Source organism: Anas platyrhynchos, chromosome 5 (assembly GCF_047663525.1).
Source record: "Anas platyrhynchos isolate ZD024472 breed Pekin duck chromosome 5, IASCAAS_PekinDuck_T2T, whole genome shotgun sequence".
Taxonomy (NCBI): Eukaryota; Metazoa; Chordata; class Aves; order Anseriformes; family Anatidae; genus Anas; species Anas platyrhynchos.
In genome coordinates, this window is record NC_092591.1 from 53085572 (window position 1) to 53110211 (window position 24640).

The 24640-nt window shown below is 41.1% G+C and overlaps 1 protein-coding gene and 1 long non-coding RNA gene across 14 annotated transcripts in view; one reads left to right on the forward strand and one right to left on the reverse strand.

Annotated features, from left to right (window-relative positions):
- LOC106017018 (uncharacterized) overlaps positions 1-24640 on the forward strand; it is a 258004-nt gene that overhangs the window by 60343 nt on the left and 173021 nt on the right. The gene's annotated exons all lie outside the window — the stretch shown is intronic.
- LOC140002660 (uncharacterized) lies at positions 2155-22228 on the reverse strand. 2 transcript variants are annotated; one of them, XR_011809785.1, is made up of 6 exons: positions 21690-22228; positions 17763-20461; positions 13836-16534; positions 9909-12607; positions 5982-8680; positions 2155-4753 (listed from the first exon to the last, which is right to left on the reverse strand). XR_011809785.1 is itself a non-coding variant. In XM_072039062.1 (5 exons), the coding sequence occupies exon 5, from the start codon at positions 4065-4067 to the stop codon at positions 2991-2993; it is 1077 nt and encodes a 358-aa protein (XP_071895163.1). In that variant the 5' UTR covers positions 4068-4753; positions 5982-8680; positions 9909-12607; positions 13836-16534; positions 17763-21309; the 3' UTR covers positions 2158-2990. The 2 variants fall into 2 exon arrangements, 1 of the variants encoding a protein (XP_071895163.1); XM_072039062.1 differs by lacking the exon at positions 21690-22228 and having other exon boundaries at positions 2158-4753; positions 17763-21309.

Sequence of the window (24640 nt, forward strand, 5' to 3'; positions counted from 1 at the left end):
TGTTTGTGTGTTCTAGGTGGTATAGGTGGTATGGGTGTTTGTGTGTTCTAGGTGGTATAGGTGTTTGTGTGTTCTAGGTGGTATAGGTGGTATAGGTGTTTGTGTGTTCTAGGTGGTATAGGTGGTATAGGTGTTTGTGTGTTCTAGGTGGTATAGGTGGTATAGGTGTTTGTGTGTTCTAGGTGGTATAGGTGGTATAGGTGTTTGTTCTAGGTGGTATAGGTGTTTGTTCTAGGTGGTATAGTTGTTTGCTCTAGGTGGTATAGGTGTTTGCTCTAGGTGGTATAGGTGTTTGTTCTAGGTGGTATAGGTGGTATAGGTGTTTGTTCTAGGTGGTATAGGTGGTATAGGTGTTTGTTCTAGGTGGTATAGGTGTTTGTTCTAGGTGGTATAGGTGGAATAGGTGTTTGGTATAGGTGGAATAGGTGTTTGTTCTAGGTGGAATAGGTGTTTGTTCTAGGTGGAATAGGTGTTTGTTCTAGGTGGAATAGGTGTTTGTTCTAGGTGTTTGTTCTAGGTGGAATAGGTGTTTGTTCTAGGTGTTTGTTCTAGGTGGTATAGGTGGTATAGGTGTTTGTTCTAGGTGGTATAGGTGTTTGTTCTAGGTGGTATAGGTGGTATAGGTGTTTGTTCTAGGTGGTATAGGTGGTATAGGTGTTTGTTCTAGGTGGTATAGGTGTTTGTTCTAGGTGGTATAGGTGTTTGTTCTAGGTGGTATAGGTGGTATAGGTGTTTGTTCTAGGTGGTATAGGTGGTATAGGTGTTTGTTCTAGGTGGTATGGGTGTTTGTGTGTTCTAGGTGGTATGGGTGTTTGTGTGTTCTAGGTGGTATGGGTGTTTGTGTGTTCTAGGTGGTATGGGTGTTTGTGTGTTCTAGGTGGTATAGGTGTTTGTTCTAGGTGGTATAGGTGGTATAGGTGTTTGTTCTAGGTGGTATAGGTGGTATAGGTGTTTGTTCTAGGTGGTATAGGTGGTATAGGTGTTTGTTCTAGGTGGTATAGGTGTTTGTGTGTTCTAGGTGGTATAGGTGTTTGTGTGTTCTAGGTGGTATAGGTGTTTGTGTGTTCTAGGTGGTATAGGTGTTTGTGTGTTCTAGGTGGTATAGGTGTTTGTGTGTTCTAGGTGGTATAGGTGTTTGTGTGTTCTAGGTGGTATAGGTGTTTGTGTGTTCTAGGTGGTATAGGTGTTTGTTCTAGGTGGTATAGGTGGTATAGGTGGTATAGGTGTTTGTTCTAGGTGGTATAGGTGGTATAGGTGTTTGTTCAAGGTGGTATAGGTGTTTGTTCAAGGTGGTATAGGTGTTTGTTCAAGGTGGTATAGGTGTTTGTTCTAGGTGGTATAGGTGTTTGTTCTAGGTGGTATAGGTGTTTGTTCTAGGTGGTATAGGTGTTTGTTCTAGGTGGTATAGGTGGTATAGGTGTTTGTTCTAGGTGGTATAGGTGGTATAGGTGTTTGTTCTAGGTGGTATAGGTGGTATAGGTGTTTGTTCTAGGTGGTATAGGTGTTTGTTCTAGGTGGTATAGGTGGAATAGGTGTTTGTTCTAGCTGGTATAGGTGGAATAGGTGTTTGTTCTAGCTGGTATAGGTGGAATAGGTGTTTGTTCTAGGTGGAATAGGTGTTTGTTCTAGGTGGAATAGGTGTTTGTTCTAGGTGGTATAGGTGTTTGTTCTAGCTGGTATAGGTGGAATAGGTGTTTGTTCTAGCTGGTATAGGTGGAATAGGTGTTTGTTCTAGCTGGTATAGGTGGAATAGGTGTTTGTTCTAGCTGGTATAGGTGTTTGTTCTAGGTGGAATAGGTGTTTGTTCTAGGTGGAATAGGTGTTTGTTCTAGGTGGAATAGGTGTTTGTTCTAGGTGGAATAGGTGTTTGTTCTAGGTGGAATAGGTGTTTGTTCTAGGTGGAATAGGTGTTTGTTCTAGGTGGAATAGGTGTTTGTTCTAGGTGTTTGTTCTAGGTGGAATAGGTGTTTGGTATAGGTGCGCAGCCTAGAAATAAACGCGTTAAAAGGATCAAGGACTCTATAGAGATTTATAAGCAAATATTCAGATCTCACCCAAAGGCGTCCCAATGGGGGGGGAAGAGAGGCTCAGCCCGTCGACTGATCCCAGGAGTCAGGAGGTCCTAAGGATGTTGTATGTCCTCGGGATGGTATCTCCCCTGACGATGGTATCTTCCCTAACATCCCCTCTCTCTTGGGCCAATTTATATTATTTTCTATCTTTTAGGTGGAGCTTGAGTGGCTCTAGTCAAGCATATCTTAGTTATGATTGGTGTAAAGTTTTCCCGTTTCCGTTTAAAGTAATAGGCTCCGAGAAATTCAGAGCGCATGCTCAGTGAGGGGTGGTCGCACCTTGGAGGCGGGTAGCTTTTGGGATGGAGGTGTGTTTTGGTATTATAATGATATTATAATGAGCAAAAAGTACACTAGGGTACAGCATTTGTCAAAACATGACAGGTCTTTGGCTTAGGGTGGCAAAAAGTGCAGCTTTGTGCACAAGAACAATCGAGGCCCCACCTGATTACAGAGCCTAGCCGTGGTGTCTCCACTCCACTCTACGCTCCGTGGTGTTCCTTAGAGCTAGCACACCAAGTTTCCCCAGCGCGATAGCATCTAAGGTTGGGAGCCTAGGGAATGCTCAGATAATGCAGTTATGCCCTACCCTGAAAGCCTCTTCAATGCTGTACCTTTTCCTTAAAAGTGTGAATGTTAGTTTTATTTTCCTAGTTACTTCAGGCATTTACACCACATAATCCACCCCGTGACTATAGTCACTCAAGGTTCACGACGGTTGGAATATGTCGGGGATATCACAAAAATCCTCAGAATGAGGTTTATCGAGTGTATGTACATTGTGTAGTGATGCTAAACGTTTCATCATAAACCAGAGTTTAACATACAAACTAATTGTCAGTATAAAACATAACACAGTATTAGCAGAACAATAACAGGGTGAAGCATCTTGTTGAAGATTCCCTTGGCAGCTGGCGATCATCCAAACAAAGTGTCCCACCAACGGTGTCTCTCATCTCTCTTCACTCTTTCCATCACTTGATGTATTTCTTGTGCATCATGGTGGACAGTAATCAGAGTCTTTTGTCCATTTTCTCGGACTTGTGTCATCAGCTGCTTCAGGTCCTCATGTACCAGCAATTTCTTCACCAAGGTGAGGTTCATTCCAATAGGAGTAGGCAGCAGTTCATGAAGCAGAATATAATTAGATGCAATAAGTTGATAAGAAGTGACAGGAACTGAGTATTTAAAATCACATCCTAGAATTTTGGTAAAATTGCAAACACAGACATTAGAGAGATTACTGGTATCTACCACTGTATCATCTACGACTATAGAATCACAATGAGTTCTCATACAAACACAACCTTTCCCAATATATACAAGTCCAGTTTTAAGGGTTTCATTAGGATGTATCTCAAAGTGGCAAATATTTTGCTCAGTGTCAAGACAAATGTCTTGAGATTCCAGCGTGTTACTTTCACAGATGAAACCTTTTTGTTCACGCACAATGCATGCATTTACATCAATTGTTTGCCACTTTCCTCCCTTTTGATGGGCCCATACTTTATGCTCTTTAGGATAAAGTATAGTTCCATTATGATTGAGTCCTAATGCAATGATTGGATATACATTGTATACGGTGGCATTACTTATAGTAAGTATAAAGGCAACAATTTTATCATTTTCTGCATAATGGGTAAAGTTGACTAATTGCCACCAAGCTTGAAATTCTTTTTCAAATTCTGAAGCATTATCCCAAATCAATTTTCGAATTTCAGTGGGCAAAGTTCCTCCTTCTCCTTCTCTAATAATAGCTGCTGCTACAGATTGTATCCATAACTGCGCTTGGATACAGCTCAAGGCAAGGGAGGTATTGCCTTGGGCTTTTCCAAGGGCATTTACAATTAATTGATGATCATTTTCCTCAATTTGTTCCCAATGGGGCAAAACATCTGATAGAAGCCATTGATTTGCTCCTAAAGCCAATAAGGATGATTTTATTGGTTGTTCCAGTTTCCTTAGGTCATCTGTAGTAGCAGTTATTCTACTCATTAAGACGTCAGCATCAATGCTATTTAATATACCTAATCCTGTTCCCAATAACCTAGTTGCATCCTGTGGCCCTTTTTTAGGGACCAACTAGGGTTAAAGACAATTTGTTGTTGTCCCATATTTTTAATTATGTAAGGACCTGTGTTGAAGATGGAAGGAGTTAGACCAATGTGAGGCTGAGTAGGTTCATTTTCAAATATCTGCAGGGGCAGAGGCTTCTTATCCTTTGACCATGAATTCAAATAGTAATTCTGTGCCTCTGTAACCTTAGAGACAGTACAAAATTATAGGTTTGGTGAAAGTAAACTGTCTTATTTTTAGTTGGCCGATTATAAGTGGATCGGTTAGTTATTCGGCAACCAATTTGTATTGTTTGTCCAGACATGGCTTAAAGTTCAGCCATTCTTAGAGAATCATTCCAACTCCATTCATCTTTTGAAAATATTTTGTTTCCATGTAGAGATTTAGGTCCTTTTTGTTTTGAGATGTTCCAGTGATTGTGCTATACTGTGACAATACATGGTTAAATGCCACGGTGAAACACCTCAGCTCCATGCACAGCCACAGTAGCTAAGTTTCCTTTAAGGTCTGCAATTGCATCAAGGTCAGGGTAAAGCATAGCATCATTAATCCAAACTGTTGATTCGTCATCTTCCAGCTGTCCATATACAGTTCGCTCAGGGTTCCTGTGAACACAAAAGAAAATAAAATATGCTCGGTTGTATTCAACCGGCAGGGTTAGAAAGAGGGTGAAATAGCAATCTTTGATTTCCCATGCATAGACTATTGTTAGATACACAGAGGGCTTTCACTATCTCTGCCATGTTTGGAACTGTGGCAGTCAAAGGTGTAGTGTTAGCATTCAGCTGTCTGTATTCCACTGTAAAATGCCATTGCCTAGTTGGTTTCTTTACTGGCCACACTGGTGAATTGTAAGGTGAATGGGTCCTTTTAATAATGTCTCTTTTTTCCAATTCTGTTACCACCCCGTCAATCCCCATAAGTGCTGCTGCTGACAACAGATATTGCCGATCATTAATGATTTTAGCAGGGGATGAGGGCATGGATGTTTGTAACTGACTCAGTCTCATGGTGCCTGAAACCCTTTGATGTGTCGCGAAACTCCACACAGTTCCATCAGGGAGTTTTCACATACAACCATGCAGTATGTCAAATCCTAAAATATTAGTGTATGCAGCACCAACTAATACTTCTATCCTGGTTAATTTTTGTTAATTTCACTCTGGCAACCAGATTGAAATTTTTGCAGTGGGGCATTGTTTTTCCACACCATTGATTCCCGTGAATTTAACCCTGTGTTGACCAGGTGTTATGCTCAGGGTTTGTGCTGTCTCATGTCCGGTTGGATTCAGAGTACTGAACCAGTCGGACATTCACCAAAACTGGGGGTCCGTTCGGACATTCACCAAAAACGTAATAACCGCCTGGGGGTCCGCTCAGACATTCACCAAAAACGTATTAACCACCTGGGGGTCCGTTCAGACATTCACCAACAATGCATTAACCGTCTGGGGGTCTGGTTAGATTCAGAACACTGAACTATCACGGATAACCACCCTCACCCTAGTTGCATTAATGAGAGCTATCACAATGCAATCAAGTATGGTTTATTACAGCAACAGATAATCAGGTTCTTTTGGATTGCCGGTGATAGTGACTATCTGCAAAAGCAAGCTAGTATGCATGAAATACACAGGTGTTACAGGTGTTCTAGGTGCGGGTTCTAGGTGCGGGTTCTAGGTGCGGGTTCTAGGTGTTACAGGTGTTCTAGGTGTTCTAGGTGTTACAGGTGTTCTAGGTGTTCTAGGTGTTACAGGTGCGCAGCCTAGAAATAAACGCGTTAAAAGGATCAAAGACTCTATAGAGATTTATAAGCAAATATTCAGATCTCACCCAAAGGCGTCCCAATGGGGGGGGAAGAGAGGCTCAGCCCGTCGACTGATCCCAGGAGTCAGGAGGTCCTAAGGATGTTGTATGTCCTCGGGATGGTATCTCCCCTGACGATGGTATCTTCCCTAACATCCCCTCTCTCTTGGGCCAATTTATATTATTTTCTATCTTTTAGGTGGAGCTTGAGTGGCTCTAGTCAAGCATATCTTAGTTATGATTGGTGTAAAGTTTTCCCGTTTCCGTTTAAAGTAATAGGCTCCGAGAAATTCAGAGCGCATGCTCAGTGAGGGGTGGTCGCACCTTGGAGGCGGGTAGCTTTTGGGATGGAGGTGTGTTTTGGTATTATAATGATATTATAATGAGCAAAAAGTACACTAGGGTACAGCATTTGTCAAAACATGACAGGTCTTTGGCTTAGGGTGGCAAAAAGTGCAGCTTTGTGCACAAGAACAATCGAGGCCCCACCTGATTACAGAGCCTAGCCGTGGTGTCTCCACTCCACTCTACGCTCCGTGGTGTTCCTTAGAGCTAGCACACCAAGTTTCCCCAGCGCGATAGCATCTAAGGTTGGGAGCCTAGGGAATGCTCAGATAATGCAGTTATGCCCTACCCTGAAAGCCTCTTCAATGCTGTACCTTTTCCTTAAAAGTGTGAATGTTAGTTTTATTTTCCTAGTTACTTCAGGCATTTACACCACATAATCCACCCCGTGACTATAGTCACTCAAGGTTCACGACGGTTGGAATATGTCGGGGATATCACAAAAATCCTCAGAATGAGGTTTATCGAGTGTATGTACATTGTGTAGTGATGCTAAACGTTTCATCATAAACCAGAGTTTAACATACAAACTAATTGTCAGTATAAAACATAACACAGTATTAGCAGAACAATAACAGGGTGAAGCATCTTGTTGAAGATTCCCTTGGCAGCTGGCGATCATCCAAACAAAGTGTCCCACCAACGGTGTCTCTCATCTCTCTTCACTCTTTCCATCACTTGATGTATTTCTTGTGCATCATGGTGGACAGTAATCAGAGTCTTTTGTCCATTTTCTCGGACTTGTGTCATCAGCTGCTTCAGGTCCTCATGTACCAGCAATTTCTTCACCAAGGTGAGGTTCATTCCAATAGGAGTAGGCAGCAGTTCATGAAGCAGAATATAATTAGATGCAATAAGTTGATAAGAAGTGACAGGAACTGAGTATTTAAAATCACATCCTAGAATTTTGGTAAAATTGCAAACACAGACATTAGAGAGATTACTGGTATCTACCACTGTATCATCTACGACTATAGAATCACAATGAGTTCTCATACAAACACAACCTTTCCCAATATATACAAGTCCAGTTTTAAGGGTTTCATTAGGATGTATCTCAAAGTGGCAAATATTTTGCTCAGTGTCAAGACAAATGTCTTGAGATTCCAGCGTGTTACTTTCACAGATGAAACCTTTTTGTTCACGCACAATGCATGCATTTACATCAATTGTTTGCCACTTTCCTCCCTTTTGATGGGCCCATACTTTATGCTCTTTAGGATAAAGTATAGTTCCATTATGATTGAGTCCTAATGCAATGATTGGATATACATTGTATACGGTGGCATTACTTATAGTAAGTATAAAGGCAACAATTTTATCATTTTCTGCATAATGGGTAAAGTTGACTAATTGCCACCAAGCTTGAAATTCTTTTTCAAATTCTGAAGCATTATCCCAAATCAATTTTCGAATTTCAGTGGGCAAAGTTCCTCCTTCTCCTTCTCTAATAATAGCTGCTGCTACAGATTGTATCCATAACTGCGCTTGGATACAGCTCAAGGCAAGGGAGGTATTGCCTTGGGCTTTTCCAAGGGCATTTACAATTAATTGATGATCATTTTCCTCAATTTGTTCCCAATGGGGCAAAACATCTGATAGAAGCCATTGATTTGCTCCTAAAGCCAATAAGGATGATTTTATTGGTTGTTCCAGTTTCCTTAGGTCATCTGTAGTAGCAGTTATTCTACTCATTAAGACGTCAGCATCAATGCTATTTAATATACCTAATCCTGTTCCCAATAACCTAGTTGCATCCTGTGGCCCTTTTTTAGGGACCAACTAGGGTTAAAGACAATTTGTTGTTGTCCCATATTTTTAATTATGTAAGGACCTGTGTTGAAGATGGAAGGAGTTAGACCAATGTGAGGCTGAGTAGGTTCATTTTCAAATATCTGCAGGGGCAGAGGCTTCTTATCCTTTGACCATGAATTCAAATAGTAATTCTGTGCCTCTGTAACCTTAGAGACAGTACAAAATTATAGGTTTGGTGAAAGTAAACTGTCTTATTTTTAGTTGGCCGATTATAAGTGGATCGGTTAGTTATTCGGCAACCAATTTGTATTGTTTGTCCAGACATGGCTTAAAGTTCAGCCATTCTTAGAGAATCATTCCAACTCCATTCATCTTTTGAAAATATTTTGTTTCCATGTAGAGATTTAGGTCCTTTTTGTTTTGAGATGTTCCAGTGATTGTGCTATACTGTGACAATACATGGTTAAATGCCACGGTGAAACACCTCAGCTCCATGCACAGCCACAGTAGCTAAGTTTCCTTTAAGGTCTGCAATTGCATCAAGGTCAGGGTAAAGCATAGCATCATTAATCCAAACTGTTGATTCGTCATCTTCCAGCTGTCCATATACAGTTCGCTCAGGGTTCCTGTGAACACAAAAGAAAATAAAATATGCTCGGTTGTATTCAACCGGCAGGGTTAGAAAGAGGGTGAAATAGCAATCTTTGATTTCCCATGCATAGACTATTGTTAGATACACAGAGGGCTTTCACTATCTCTGCCATGTTTGGAACTGTGGCAGTCAAAGGTGTAGTGTTAGCATTCAGCTGTCTGTATTCCACTGTAAAATGCCATTGCCTAGTTGGTTTCTTTACTGGCCACACTGGTGAATTGTAAGGTGAATGGGTCCTTTTAATAATGTCTCTTTTTTCCAATTCTGTTACCACCCCGTCAATCCCCATAAGTGCTGCTGCTGACAACAGATATTGCCGATCATTAATGATTTTAGCAGGGGATGAGGGCATGGATGTTTGTAACTGACTCAGTCTCATGGTGCCTGAAACCCTTTGATGTGTCGCGAAACTCCACACAGTTCCATCAGGGAGTTTTCACATACAACCATGCAGTATGTCAAATCCTAAAATATTAGTGTATGCAGCACCAACTAATACTTCTATCCTGGTTAATTTTTGTTAATTTCACTCTGGCAACCAGATTGAAATTTTTGCAGTGGGGCATTGTTTTTCCACACCATTGATTCCCGTGAATTTAACCCTGTGTTGACCAGGTGTTATGCTCAGGGTTTGTGCTGTCTCATGTCCGGTTGGATTCAGAGTACTGAACCAGTCGGACATTCACCAAAACTGGGGGTCCGTTCGGACATTCACCAAAAACGTAATAACCGCCTGGGGGTCCGCTCAGACATTCACCAAAAACGTATTAACCACCTGGGGGTCCGTTCAGACATTCACCAACAATGCATTAACCGTCTGGGGGTCTGGTTAGATTCAGAACACTGAACTATCACGGATAACCACCCTCACCCTAGTTGCATTAATGAGAGCTATCACAATGCAATCAAGTATGGTTTATTACAGCAACAGATAATCAGGTTCTTTTGGATTGCCGGTGATAGTGACTATCTGCAAAAGCAAGCTAGTATGCATGAAATACACAGGTGTTACAGGTGTTCTAGGTGCGGGTTCTAGGTGCGGGTTCTAGGTGCGGGTTCTAGGTGTTACAGGTGTTCTAGGTGTTCTAGGTGTTACAGGTGTTCTAGGTGTTCTAGGTGTTACAGGTGCGCAGCCTAGAAATAAACGCGTTAAAAGGATCAAAGACTCTATAGAGATTTATAAGCAAATATTCAGATCTCACCCAAAGGCGTCCCAATGGGGGGGGAAGAGAGGCTCAGCCCGTCGACTGATCCCAGGAGTCAGGAGGTCCTAAGGATGTTGTATGTCCTCGGGATGGTATCTCCCCTGACGATGGTATCTTCCCTAACATCCCCTCTCTCTTGGGCCAATTTATATTATTTTCTATCTTTTAGGTGGAGCTTGAGTGGCTCTAGTCAAGCATATCTTAGTTATGATTGGTGTAAAGTTTTCCCGTTTCCGTTTAAAGTAATAGGCTCCGAGAAATTCAGAGCGCATGCTCAGTGAGGGGTGGTCGCACCTTGGAGGCGGGTAGCTTTTGGGATGGAGGTGTGTTTTGGTATTATAATGATATTATAATGAGCAAAAAGTACACTAGGGTACAGCATTTGTCAAAACATGACAGGTCTTTGGCTTAGGGTGGCAAAAAGTGCAGCTTTGTGCACAAGAACAATCGAGGCCCCACCTGATTACAGAGCCTAGCCGTGGTGTCTCCACTCCACTCTACGCTCCGTGGTGTTCCTTAGAGCTAGCACACCAAGTTTCCCCAGCGCGATAGCATCTAAGGTTGGGAGCCTAGGGAATGCTCAGATAATGCAGTTATGCCCTACCCTGAAAGCCTCTTCAATGCTGTACCTTTTCCTTAAAAGTGTGAATGTTAGTTTTATTTTCCTAGTTACTTCAGGCATTTACACCACATAATCCACCCCGTGACTATAGTCACTCAAGCTTCACGACGGTTGGAATATGTCGGGGATATCACAAAAATCCTCAGAATGAGGTTTATCGAGTGTATGTACATTGTGTAGTGATGCTAAACGTTTCATCATAAACCAGAGTTTAACATACAAACTAATTGTCAGTATAAAACATAACACAGTATTAGCAGAACAATAACAGGGTGAAGCATCTTGTTGAAGATTCCCTTGGCAGCTGGCGATCATCCAAACAAAGTGTCCCACCAACGGTGTCTCTCATCTCTCTTCACTCTTTCCATCACTTGATGTATTTCTTGTGCATCATGGTGGACAGTAATCAGAGTCTTTTGTCCATTTTCTCGGACTTGTGTCATCAGCTGCTTCAGGTCCTCATGTACCAGCAATTTCTTCACCAAGGTGAGGTTCATTCCAATAGGAGTAGGCAGCAGTTCATGAAGCAGAATATAATTAGATGCAATAAGTTGATAAGAAGTGACAGGAACTGAGTATTTAAAATCACATCCTAGAATTTTGGTAAAATTGCAAACACAGACATTAGAGAGATTACTGGTATCTACCACTGTATCATCTACGACTATAGAATCACAATGAGTTCTCATACAAACACAACCTTTCCCAATATATACAAGTCCAGTTTTAAGGGTTTCATTAGGATGTATCTCAAAGTGGCAAATATTTTGCTCAGTGTCAAGACAAATGTCTTGAGATTCCAGCGTGTTACTTTCACAGATGAAACCTTTTTGTTCACGCACAATGCATGCATTTACATCAATTGTTTGCCACTTTCCTCCCTTTTGATGGGCCCATACTTTATGCTCTTTAGGATAAAGTATAGTTCCATTATGATTGAGTCCTAATGCAATGATTGGATATACATTGTATACGGTGGCATTACTTATAGTAAGTATAAAGGCAACAATTTTATCATTTTCTGCATAATGGGTAAAGTTGACTAATTGCCACCAAGCTTGAAATTCTTTTTCAAATTCTGAAGCATTATCCCAAATCAATTTTCGAATTTCAGTGGGCAAAGTTCCTCCTTCTCCTTCTCTAATAATAGCTGCTGCTACAGATTGTATCCATAACTGCGCTTGGATACAGCTCAAGGCAAGGGAGGTATTGCCTTGGGCTTTTCCAAGGGCATTTACAATTAATTGATGATCATTTTCCTCAATTTGTTCCCAATGGGGCAAAACATCTGATAGAAGCCATTGATTTGCTCCTAAAGCCAATAAGGATGATTTTATTGGTTGTTCCAGTTTCCTTAGGTCATCTGTAGTAGCAGTTATTCTACTCATTAAGACGTCAGCATCAATGCTATTTAATATACCTAATCCTGTTCCCAATAACCTAGTTGCATCCTGTGGCCCTTTTTTAGGGACCAACTAGGGTTAAAGACAATTTGTTGTTGTCCCATATTTTTAATTATGTAAGGACCTGTGTTGAAGATGGAAGGAGTTAGACCAATGTGAGGCTGAGTAGGTTCATTTTCAAATATCTGCAGGGGCAGAGGCTTCTTATCCTTTGACCATGAATTCAAATAGTAATTCTGTGCCTCTGTAACCTTAGAGACAGTACAAAATTATAGGTTTGGTGAAAGTAAACTGTCTTATTTTTAGTTGGCCGATTATAAGTGGATCGGTTAGTTATTCGGCAACCAATTTGTATTGTTTGTCCAGACATGGCTTAAAGTTCAGCCATTCTTAGAGAATCATTCCAACTCCATTCATCTTTTGAAAATATTTTGTTTCCATGTAGAGATTTAGGTCCTTTTTGTTTTGAGATGTTCCAGTGATTGTGCTATACTGTGACAATACATGGTTAAATGCCACGGTGAAACACCTCAGCTCCATGCACAGCCACAGTAGCTAAGTTTCCTTTAAGGTCTGCAATTGCATCAAGGTCAGGGTAAAGCATAGCATCATTAATCCAAACTGTTGATTCGTCATCTTCCAGCTGTCCATATACAGTTCGCTCAGGGTTCCTGTGAACACAAAAGAAAATAAAATATGCTCGGTTGTATTCAACCGGCAGGGTTAGAAAGAGGGTGAAATAGCAATCTTTGATTTCCCATGCATAGACTATTGTTAGATACACAGAGGGCTTTCACTATCTCTGCCATGTTTGGAACTGTGGCAGTCAAAGGTGTAGTGTTAGCATTCAGCTGTCTGTATTCCACTGTAAAATGCCATTGCCTAGTTGGTTTCTTTACTGGCCACACTGGTGAATTGTAAGGTGAATGGGTCCTTTTAATAATGTCTCTTTTTTCCAATTCTGTTACCACCCCGTCAATCCCCATAAGTGCTGCTGCTGACAACAGATATTGCCGATCATTAATGATTTTAGCAGGGGATGAGGGCATGGATGTTTGTAACTGACTCAGTCTCATGGTGCCTGAAACCCTTTGATGTGTCGCGAAACTCCACACAGTTCCATCAGGGAGTTTTCACATACAACCATGCAGTATGTCAAATCCTAAAATATTAGTGTATGCAGCACCAACTAATACTTCTATCCTGGTTAATTTTTGTTAATTTCACTCTGGCAACCAGATTGAAATTTTTGCAGTGGGGCATTGTTTTTCCACACCATTGATTCCCGTGAATTTAACCCTGTGTTGACCAGGTGTTATGCTCAGGGTTTGTGCTGTCTCATGTCCGGTTGGATTCAGAGTACTGAACCAGTCGGACATTCACCAAAACTGGGGGTCCGTTCGGACATTCACCAAAAACGTAATAACCGCCTGGGGGTCCGCTCAGACATTCACCAAAAACGTATTAACCACCTGGGGGTCCGTTCAGACATTCACCAACAATGCATTAACCGTCTGGGGGTCTGGTTAGATTCAGAACACTGAACTATCACGGATAACCACCCTCACCCTAGTTGCATTAATGAGAGCTATCACAATGCAATCAAGTATGGTTTATTACAGCAACAGATAATCAGGTTCTTTTGGATTGCCGGTGATAGTGACTATCTGCAAAAGCAAGCTAGTATGCATGAAATACACAGGTGTTACAGGTGTTCTAGGTGCGGGTTCTAGGTGCGGGTTCTAGGTGCGGGTTCTAGGTGTTACAGGTGTTCTAGGTGTTCTAGGTGTTACAGGTGTTCTAGGTGTTCTAGGTGTTACAGGTGCGCAGCCTAGAAATAAACGCGTTAAAAGGATCAAAGACTCTATAGAGATTTATAAGCAAATATTCAGATCTCACCCAAAGGCGTCCCAATGGGGGGGGAAGAGAGGCTCAGCCCGTCGACTGATCCCAGGAGTCAGGAGGTCCTAAGGATGTTGTATGTCCTCGGGATGGTATCTCCCCTGACGATGGTATCTTCCCTAACATCCCCTCTCTCTTGGGCCAATTTATATTATTTTCTATCTTTTAGGTGGAGCTTGAGTGGCTCTAGTCAAGCATATCTTAGTTATGATTGGTGTAAAGTTTTCCCGTTTCCGTTTAAAGTAATAGGCTCCGAGAAATTCAGAGCGCATGCTCAGTGAGGGGTGGTCGCACCTTGGAGGCGGGTAGCTTTTGGGATGGAGGTGTGTTTTGGTATTATAATGATATTATAATGAGCAAAAAGTACACTAGGGTACAGCATTTGTCAAAACATGACAGGTCTTTGGCTTAGGGTGGCAAAAAGTGCAGCTTTGTGCACAAGAACAATCGAGGCCCCACCTGATTACAGAGCCTAGCCGTGGTGTCTCCACTCCACTCTACGCTCCGTGGTGTTCCTTAGAGCTAGCACACCAAGTTTCCCCAGCGCGATAGCATCTAAGGTTGGGAGCCTAGGGAATGCTCAGATAATGCAGTTATGCCCTACCCTGAAAGCCTCTTCAATGCTGTACCTTTTCCTTAAAAGTGTGAATGTTAGTTTTATTTTCCTAGTTACTTCAGGCATTTACACCACATAATCCACCCCGTGACTATAGTCACTCAAGGTTCACGACGGTTGGAATATGTCGGGGATATCACAAAAATCCTCAGAATGAGGTTTATCGAGTGTATGTACATTGTGTAGTGATGCTAAACGTTTCATCATAAACCAGAGTTTAACATACAAACTAATTGTCAGTATAAAACATAACACAGTATTAGCAGAACAATAACAGGGTGAAGCATCTTGTTGAAGATTCCCTTGGCAGCTGGCGATCATCCAAACAAAGTGTCCCACCAACGGTGTCTCTCATCTCTCTTCACTCTTTCCATCACTTGATGTATTTCTTGTGCATCATGGTGGACAGTAATCAGAGTCTTTTGTCCATTTTCTCGGACTTGTGTCATCAGCTGCTTCAGGTCCTCATGTACCAGCAATTTCTTCACCAAGGTGAGGTTCATTCCAATAGGAGTAGGCAGCAGTTCATGAAGCAGAATATAATTAGATGCAATAAGTTGATAAGAAGTGACAGGAACTGAGTATTTAAAATCACATCCTAGAATTTTGGTAAAATTGCAAACACAGACATTAGAGAGATTACTGGTATCTACCACTGTATCATCTACGACTATAGAATCACAATGAGTTCTCATACAAACACAACCTTTCCCAATATATACAAGTCCAGTTTTAAGGGTTTCATTAGGATGTATCTCAAAGTGGCAAATATTTTGCTCAGTGTCAAGACAAATGTCTTGAGATTCCAGCGTGTTACTTTCACAGATGAAACCTTTTTGTTCACGCACAATGCATGCATTTACATCAATTGTTTGCCACTTTCCTCCCTTTTGATGGGCCCATACTTTATGCTCTTTAGGATAAAGTATAGTTCCATTATGATTGAGTCCTAATGCAATGATTGGATATACATTGTATACGGTGGCATTACTTATAGTAAGTATAAAGGCAACAATTTTATCATTTTCTGCATAATGGGTAAAGTTGACTAATTGCCACCAAGCTTGAAATTCTTTTTCAAATTCTGAAGCATTATCCCAAATCAATTTTCGAATTTCAGTGGGCAAAGTTCCTCCTTCTCCTTCTCTAATAATAGCTGCTGCTACAGATTGTATCCATAACTGCGCTTGGATACAGCTCAAGGCAAGGGAGGTATTGCCTTGGGCTTTTCCAAGGGCATTTACAATTAATTGATGATCATTTTCCTCAATTTGTTCCCAATGGGGCAAAACATCTGATAGAAGCCATTGATTTGCTCCTAAAGCCAATAAGGATGATTTTATTGGTTGTTCCAGTTTCCTTAGGTCATCTGTAGTAGCAGTTATTCTACTCATTAAGACGTCAGCATCAATGCTATTTAATATACCTAATCCTGTTCCCAATAACCTAGTTGCATCCTGTGGCCCTTTTTTAGGGACCAACTAGGGTTAAAGACAATTTGTTGTTGTCCCATATTTTTAATTATGTAAGGACCTGTGTTGAAGATGGAAGGAGTTAGACCAATGTGAGGCTGAGTAGGTTCATTTTCAAATATCTGCAGGGGCAGAGGCTTCTTATCCTTTGACCATGAATTCAAATAGTAATTCTGTGCCTCTGTAACCTTAGAGACAGTACAAAATTATAGGTTTGGTGAAAGTAAACTGTCTTATTTTTAGTTGGCCGATTATAAGTGGATCGGTTAGTTATTCGGCAACCAATTTGTATTGTTTGTCCAGACATGGCTTAAAGTTCAGCCATTCTTAGAGAATCATTCCAACTCCATTCATCTTTTGAAAATATTTTGTTTCCATGTAGAGATTTAGGTCCTTTTTGTTTTGAGATGTTCCAGTGATTGTGCTATACTGTGACAATACATGGTTAAATGCCACGGTGAAACACCTCAGCTCCATGCACAGCCACAGTAGCTAAGTTTCCTTTAAGGTCTGCAATTGCATCAAGGTCAGGGTAAAGCATAGCATCATTAATCCAAACTGTTGATTCGTCATCTTCCAGCTGTCCATATACAGTTCGCTCAGGGTTCCTGTGAACACAAAAGAAAATAAAATATGCTCGGTTGTATTCAACCGGCAGGGTTAGAAAGAGGGTGAAATAGCAATCTTTGATTTCCCATGCATAGACTATTGTTAGATACACAGAGGGCTTTCACTATCTCTGCCATGTTTGGAACTGTGGCAGTCAAAGGTGTAGTGTTAGCATTCAGCTGTCTGTATTCCACTGTAAAATGCCATTGCCTAGTTGGTTTCTTTACTGGCCACACTGGTGAATTGTAAGGTGAATGGGTCCTTTTAATAATGTCTCTTTTTTCCAATTCTGTTACCACCCCGTCAATCCCCATAAGTGCTGCTGCTGACAACAGATATTGCCGATCATTAATGATTTTAGCAGGGGATGAGGGCATGGATGTTTGTAACTGACTCAGTCTCATGGTGCCTGAAACCCTTTGATGTGTCGCGAAACTCCACACAGTTCCATCAGGGAGTTTTCACATACAACCATGCAGTATGTCAAATCCTAAAATATTAGTGTATGCAGCACCAACTAATACTTCTATCCTGGTTAATTTTTGTTAATTTCACTCTGGCAACCAGATTGAAATTTTTGCAGTGGGGCATTGTTTTTCCACACCATTGATTCCCGTGAATTTAACCCTGTGTTGACCAGGTGTTATGCTCAGGGTTTGTGCTGTCTCATGTCCGGTTGGATTCAGAGTACTGAACCAGTCGGACATTCACCAAAACTGGGGGTCCGTTCGGACATTCACCAAAAACGTAATAACCGCCTGGGGGTCCGCTCAGACATTCACCAAAAACGTATTAACCACCTGGGGGTCCGTTCAGACATTCACCAACAATGCATTAACCGTCTGGGGGTCTGGTTAGATTCAGAACACTGAACTATCACGGATAACCACCCTCACCCTAGTTGCATTAATGAGAGCTATCACAATGCAATCAAGTATGGTTTATTACAGCAACAGATAATCAGGTTCTTTTGGATTGCCGGTGATAGTGACTATCTGCAAAAGCAAGCTAGTATGCATGAAATACACAGGTGTTACAGGTGTTCTAGGTGCGGGTTCTAGGTGCGGGTTCTAGGTGCGGGTTCTAGGTGTTACAGGTGTTCTAGGTGTTCTAGGTGTTACAGGTGTTCTAGGTGTTCTAGGTGTTACAGGTGCGCAGCCTAGAAATAAACGCGTTAAAAGGATCAAAGACTCTATAGAGATTTATAAGCAAATATTCAGATCTCACCCAAAGGCGTCCCAATGGGGGGGGAAGAGAGGCTCAGCCCGTCGACTGATCCCAGGAGTCAGGAGGTCCTAAGGATGTTGTATGTCCTCGGGATGGTATCTCCCCTGACGATGGTATCTTCCCTAACATCCCCTCTCTCTTGGGCCAATTTATATTATTTTCTATCTTTTAGGTGGAGCTTGAGTGGCTCTAGTCAAGCATATCTTAGTTATGATTGGTGTAAAGTTTTCCCGTTTCCGTTTAAAGTAATAGGCTCCGAGAAATTCAGAGCGCATGCTCAGTGAGGGGTGGTCGCACCTTGGAGGCGGGTAGCTTTTGGGATGGAGGTGTGTTTTGGTATTATAATGATATTATAATGAGCAAAAAGTACACTAGGGTACAGCATTTGTCAAAACATGACAGGTCTTTGGCTTAGGGTGGCAAAAAGTGCAGCTTTGTGCACAAGAACAATCGAGGCCCCACCTGATTACAGAGCCTAGCCGTGGTGTCTCCACTCCACTCTACGCTCCGTGGTGTTCCTTAGAGCTAGCACACCAAGTTTCCCCAGCGCGATAGCATCTAAGGTTGGGAGCCTAGGGAATGCTCAGATAATGCAGTTATGCCCTACCCTGAAAGCCTCTTCAATGCTGTACCTTTTCCTTAAAAGTGTGAATGTTAGTTTTATTTTCCTAGTTACTTCAGGCATTTACACCACATAATCCACCCCGTGACTATAGTCACTCAAGCTTCACGACGGTTGGAATATGTCGGGGATATCACAAAAATCCTCAGAATGAGGTTTATCGAGTGTATGTACATTGTGTAGTGATGCTAAACGTTTCATCATAAACCAGAGTTTAACATACAAACTAATTGTCAGTATAAAACATAACACAGTATTAGCAGAACAATAACAGGGTGAAGCATCTTGTTGAAGATTCCCTTGGCAGCTGGCGATCATCCAAACAAAGTGTCCCACCAACGGTGTCTCTCATCTCTCTTCACTCTTTCCATCACTTGATGTATTTCTTGTGCATCATGGTGGACAGTAATCAGAGTCTTTTGTCCATTTTCTCGGACTTGTGTCATCAGCTGCTTCAGGTCCTCATGTACCAGCAATTTCTTCACCAAGGTGAGGTTCATTCCAATAGGAGTAGGCAGCAGTTCATGAAGCAGAATATAATTAGATGCAATAAGTTGATAAGAAGTGACAGGAACTGAGTATTTAAAATCACATCCTAGAATTTTGGTAAAATTGCAAACACAGACATTAGAGAGATTACTGGTATCTACCACTGTATCATCTACGACTATAGAATCACAATGAGTTCTCATACAAACACAACCTTTCCCAATATATACAAGTCCAGTTTTAAGGGTTTCATTAGGATGTATCTCAAAGTGGCAAATATTTTGCTCAGTGTCAAGACAAATGTCTTGAGATTCCAGCGTGTTACTTTCACAGATGAAACCTTTTTGTTCACGCACAATGCATGCATTTACATCAATTGTTTGCCACTTTCCTCCCTTTTGATGGGCCCATACTTTATGCTCTTTAGGATAAAGTATAGTTCCATTATGATTGAGTCCTAATGCAATGATTGGATATACATTGTATACGGTGGCATTACTTATAGTAAGTATAAAGGCAACAATTTTATCATTTTCTGCATAATGGGTAAAGTTGACTAATTGCCACCAAGCTTGAAATTCTTTTTCAAATTCTGAAGCATTATCCCAAATCAATTTTCGAATTTCAGTGGGCAAAGTTCCTCCTTCTCCTTCTCTAATAATAGCTGCTGCTACAGATTGTATCCATAACTGCGCTTGGATACAGCTCAAGGCAAGGGAGGTATTGCCTTGGGCTTTTCCAAGGGCATTTACAATTAATTGATGATCATTTTCCTCAATTTGTTCCCAATGGGGCAAAACATCTGATAGAAGCCATTGATTTGCTCCTAAAGCCAATAAGGATGATTTTATTGGTTGTTCCAGTTTCCTTAGGTCATCTGTAGTAGCAGTTATTCTACTCATTAAGACGTCAGCATCAATGCTATTTAATATACCTAATCCTGTTCCCAATAACCTAGTTGCATCCTGTGGCCCTTTTTTAGGGACCAACTAGGGTTAAAGACAATTTGTTGTTGTCCCATATTTTTAATTATGTAAGGACCTGTGTTGAAGATGGAAGGAGTTAGACCAATGTGAGGCTGAGTAGGTTCATTTTCAAATATCTGCAGGGGCAGAGGCTTCTTATCCTTTGACCATGAATTCAAATAGTAATTCTGTGCCTCTGTAACCTTAGAGACAGTACAAAATTATAGGTTTGGTGAAAGTAAACTGTCTTATTTTTAGTTGGCCGATTATAAGTGGATCGGTTAGTTATTCGGCAACCAATTTGTATTGTTTGTCCAGACATGGCTTAAAGTTCAGCCATTCTTAGAGAATCATTCCAACTCCATTCATCTTTTGAAAATATTTTGTTTCCATGTAGAGATTTAGGTCCTTTTTGTTTTGAGATGTTCCAGTGATTGTGCTATACTGTGACAATACATGGTTAAATGCCACGGTGAAACACCTCAGCTCCATGCACAGCCACAGTAGCTAAGTTTCCTTTAAGGTCTGCAATTGCATCAAGGTCAGGGTAAAGCATAGCATCATTAATCCAAACTGTTGATTCGTCATCTTCCAGCTGTCCATATACAGTTCGCTCAGGGTTCCTGTGAACACAAAAGAAAATAAAATATGCTCGGTTGTATTCAACCGGCAGGGTTAGAAAGAGGGTGAAATAGCAATCTTTGATTTCCCATGCATAGACTATTGTTAGATACACAGAGGGCTTTCACTATCTCTGCCATGTTTGGAACTGTGGCAGTCAAAGGTGTAGTGTTAGCATTCAGCTGTCTGTATTCCACTGTAAAATGCCATTGCCTAGTTGGTTTCTTTACTGGCCACACTGGTGAATTGTAAGGTGAATGGGTCCTTTTAATAATGTCTCTTTTTTCCAATTCTGTTACCACCCCGTCAATCCCCATAAGTGCTGCTGCTGACAACAGATATTGCCGATCATTAATGATTTTAGCAGGGGATGAGGGCATGGATGTTTGTAACTGACTCAGTCTCATGGTGCCTGAAACCCTTTGATGTGTCGCGAAACTCCACACAGTTCCATCAGGGAGTTTTCACATACAACCATGCAGTATGTCAAATCCTAAAATATTAGTGTATGCAGCACCAACTAATACTTCTATCCTGGTTAATTTTTGTTAATTTCACTCTGGCAACCAGATTGAAATTTTTGCAGTGGGGCATTGTTTTTCCACACCATTGATTCCCGTGAATTTAACCCTGTGTTGACCAGGTGTTATGCTCAGGGTTTGTGCTGTCTCATGTCCGGTTGGATTCAGAGTACTGAACCAGTCGGACATTCACCAAAACTGGGGGTCCGTTCGGACATTCACCAAAAACGTAATAACCGCCTGGGGGTCCGCTCAGACATTCACCAAAAACGTATTAACCACCTGGGGGTCCGTTCAGACATTCACCAACAATGCATTAACCGTCTGGGGGTCTGGTTAGATTCAGAACACTGAACTATCACGGATAACCACCCTCACCCTAGTTGCATTAATGAGAGCTATCACAATGCAATCAAGTATGGTTTATTACAGCAACAGATAATCAGGTTCTTTTGGATTGCCGGTGATAGTGACTATCTGCAAAAGCAAGCTAGTATGCATGAAATACACAGGTGTTACAGGTGTTCTAGGTGCGGGTTCTAGGTGCGGGTTCTAGGTGCGGGTTCTAGGTGTTACAGGTGTTCTAGGTGTTCTAGGTGTTACAGGTGTTCTAGGTGTTCTAGGTGTTACAGGTGCGCAGCCTAGAAATAAACGCGTTAAAAGGATCAAAGACTCTATAGAGATTTATAAGCAAATATTCAGATCTCACCCAAAGGCGTCCCAATGGGGGGGGAAGAGAGGCTCAGCCCGTCGACTGATCCCAGGAGTCAGGAGGTCCTAAGGATGTTGTATGTCCTCGGGATGGTATCTCCCCTGACGATGGTATCTTCCCTAACATCCCCTCTCTCTTGGGCCAATTTATATTATTTTCTATCTTTTAGGTGGAGCTTGAGTGGCTCTAGTCAAGCATATCTTAGTTATGATTGGTGTAAAGTTTTCCCGTTTCCGTTTAAAGTAATAGGCTCCGAGAAATTCAGAGCGCATGCTCAGTGAGGGGTGGTCGCACCTTGGAGGCGGGTAGCTTTTGGGATGGAGGTGTGTTTTGGTATTATAATGATATTATAATGAGCAAAAAGTACACTAGGGTACAGCATTTGTCAAAACATGACAGGTCTTTGGCTTAGGGTGGCAAAAAGTGCAGCTTTGTGCACAAGAACAATCGAGGCCCCACCTGATTACAGAGCCTAGCCGTGGTGTCTCCACTCCACTCTACGCTCCGTGGTGTTCCTTAGGGCTAGCACACCAAGTTTCCCCAGCGCGATAGCATCTAAGGTTGGGAGCCTAGGGAATGCTCAGATAATGCAGTTATGCCCTACCCTGAAAGCCTCTTCAATGCTGTACCTTTTCCTTAAAAGTGTGAATGTTAGTTTTATTTTCCTAGTTACTTCAGGCATTTACACCACAGGAGCCAGTTGTAAAACATGGTGTTTGTTTCTTCCTAAAATGCATTCCCCAGCTGAAACAGTACATTGGGCCATGCCTGATCATTCATAAGTAGAATGGCACGGGTTATCCCTGTCTCCTTCCTTCTCTACTGATCAGTCAAAGGAAGCAGGGGAAAAGGGCAAATCTAACCTAAAACACTTCTAGAAACATACAGTTTATGTAAGTCAGTGGAGTTAATATGGATAGTTTAATGAATGAGAATTTAGTGCAGAGCTTTACAGAAACTTTTTCTTGCCCAGAACAAAACTTGAAAATTTGGCTTTTTGAAAACACGGGTGTGGAACTTAGAAATGCTGGTGTCTTGCTACCTCTCTGAAGTCTGTTTGACTATTCTGAAGTGATGTAATTATATTAATTCAAATGTTATATTGTTATATTATTATAGATAATATATTGGACAAACTTGTGTGTTTCCTTGCTGACCTAACGTGTTCTCACTGAAGTATACTTACAGTTTTAAATCAGGAGGTGCTGGTTTATTACGACCCCAGTGAAAAAGGTGCTTTGACTCTCTAAAGTATTTCTTAAAATGCCATTTATTTGAGCTAACACTATAAAGAAAGAGAGGATAGCATATATAATATGTATATGTGTGTGTGTGTGTGTGTGTATATATATATATATATAAATATATATATATAAATAATTTTACATTCCTTCAGATGCTGGGAACCCTGAGTTACTCAGCGCTGAGGAACTCTTTCTGATCAAGGCACAGCATGCTGTGCAGATCCCGTCCATGGAAAGGTTATTGAGCATTTTGGTCTTTTGAGCTCTTACAAGATTTTCTTGGAAAAAAAAAAAAAAAAAAAAAAAAACTTTATTAATTTTATAAATTTCTCTGTTAAAAAAAAAAAAAAAAATTCACATGAGAATTTGTTGCTGCACTTTAGATAAAGGCAAGGACATGCCTGTGGTGTAGTCACTGGCACTGTGTGGAAGCTGCCTATGGGCTCCTCTGTTACATTTAGCCAGCTGTTTTTTGTTTTGTTTTTGTTTTTGTTTTTTTGTTTTGTTTTTAATTATTATTATTTTTGTGGCCCAGAAATATGCACGAAACCATCCTGAAGGCCAAGCTGTAAGTTCAACACAGCACAGCACCGGCCTGCACCTACTTAGATTAACTATAAAGTGGATCCTTGATGTACAATGGTCTTCTGGTTCTGATCATTACACTTAGGATAATTCAGAGAACAGCTAATTACATACTTCCCTCCTTCTCTAATACATCTCATCATTCTCTCTCATTTTCAGGGACTTAGCTATTGTGGGGAACATGTACATTTCTTTATCCTTTGTTAAGTAAGGCTTTAGAACAATTGCAGTAGGCAGGTTCATGAAGAATTAATTCCAGGTTTTACAACGTACATGGTATAAGTACAGACAAAATGCTCAGAATTTTAGTCAGTCTAGGAAAGCTTTCAGTATGGCTGGATTTTAAAGATTTATCAGATCTAGCTTAATACTGAACCTTAGCAATTAATCTTTGTCAAGAATGTGATATGGCCCTCAGACAAACTGTCATCCAATGTTGCTGCTGTAAAAGATTTTTTTTCTAATAACCTTTCTAGGTTGCCCTAGCTTGTTTATATCATATTAAAATGCGCTAAACTGCAAAGATTTCTCTCCATTTCTGGTACCTCAAACACACCTAATGAAATGGAAACGGTGCCAAAGTAAAAGATGAAAACGTACCATTTACGGTTCAGTTCATATTTGGGGACAAAATAGTAATTGTGTTAGAAACCATGTGGTCCAGAAGAGGCAACTAGGTCTGTTTTTTCTCATATGGAGTGCCCAAATTCTACCAGAGGTTAATGACAAAGTCTAGGCCTAAGATGAGTTTTACTGCTCACAATATGCAGTACTAATTACAATAGCTGCTTTCTACCCCCCCCCCCCCCCCCCCCCCCCCAAAGAAAAAATTGCAGGCATACAATGAAACTGACCATTCAAAGAACGATGTGAAATGTTCAGAAATTCTAGTCTTGTTTCCTCCCTGCTCTTTTACTCATTATTTTTCTTTACATCTGACCTTAAACTTGCAAAGATGAGTAAATCTTTTGTTCTCCTTTAACAGTTTTTGGCATCGAAGCTTTGCGTCTTTGATACTTGTTCCTTACTTGTCTGACCACGTGACTTGTGAAAACTAAGCTGTTCATCTTCTTTTCCACAGTCCTTTGGTGTGTCTTCTTGCCAGATGGCCAAGACTTT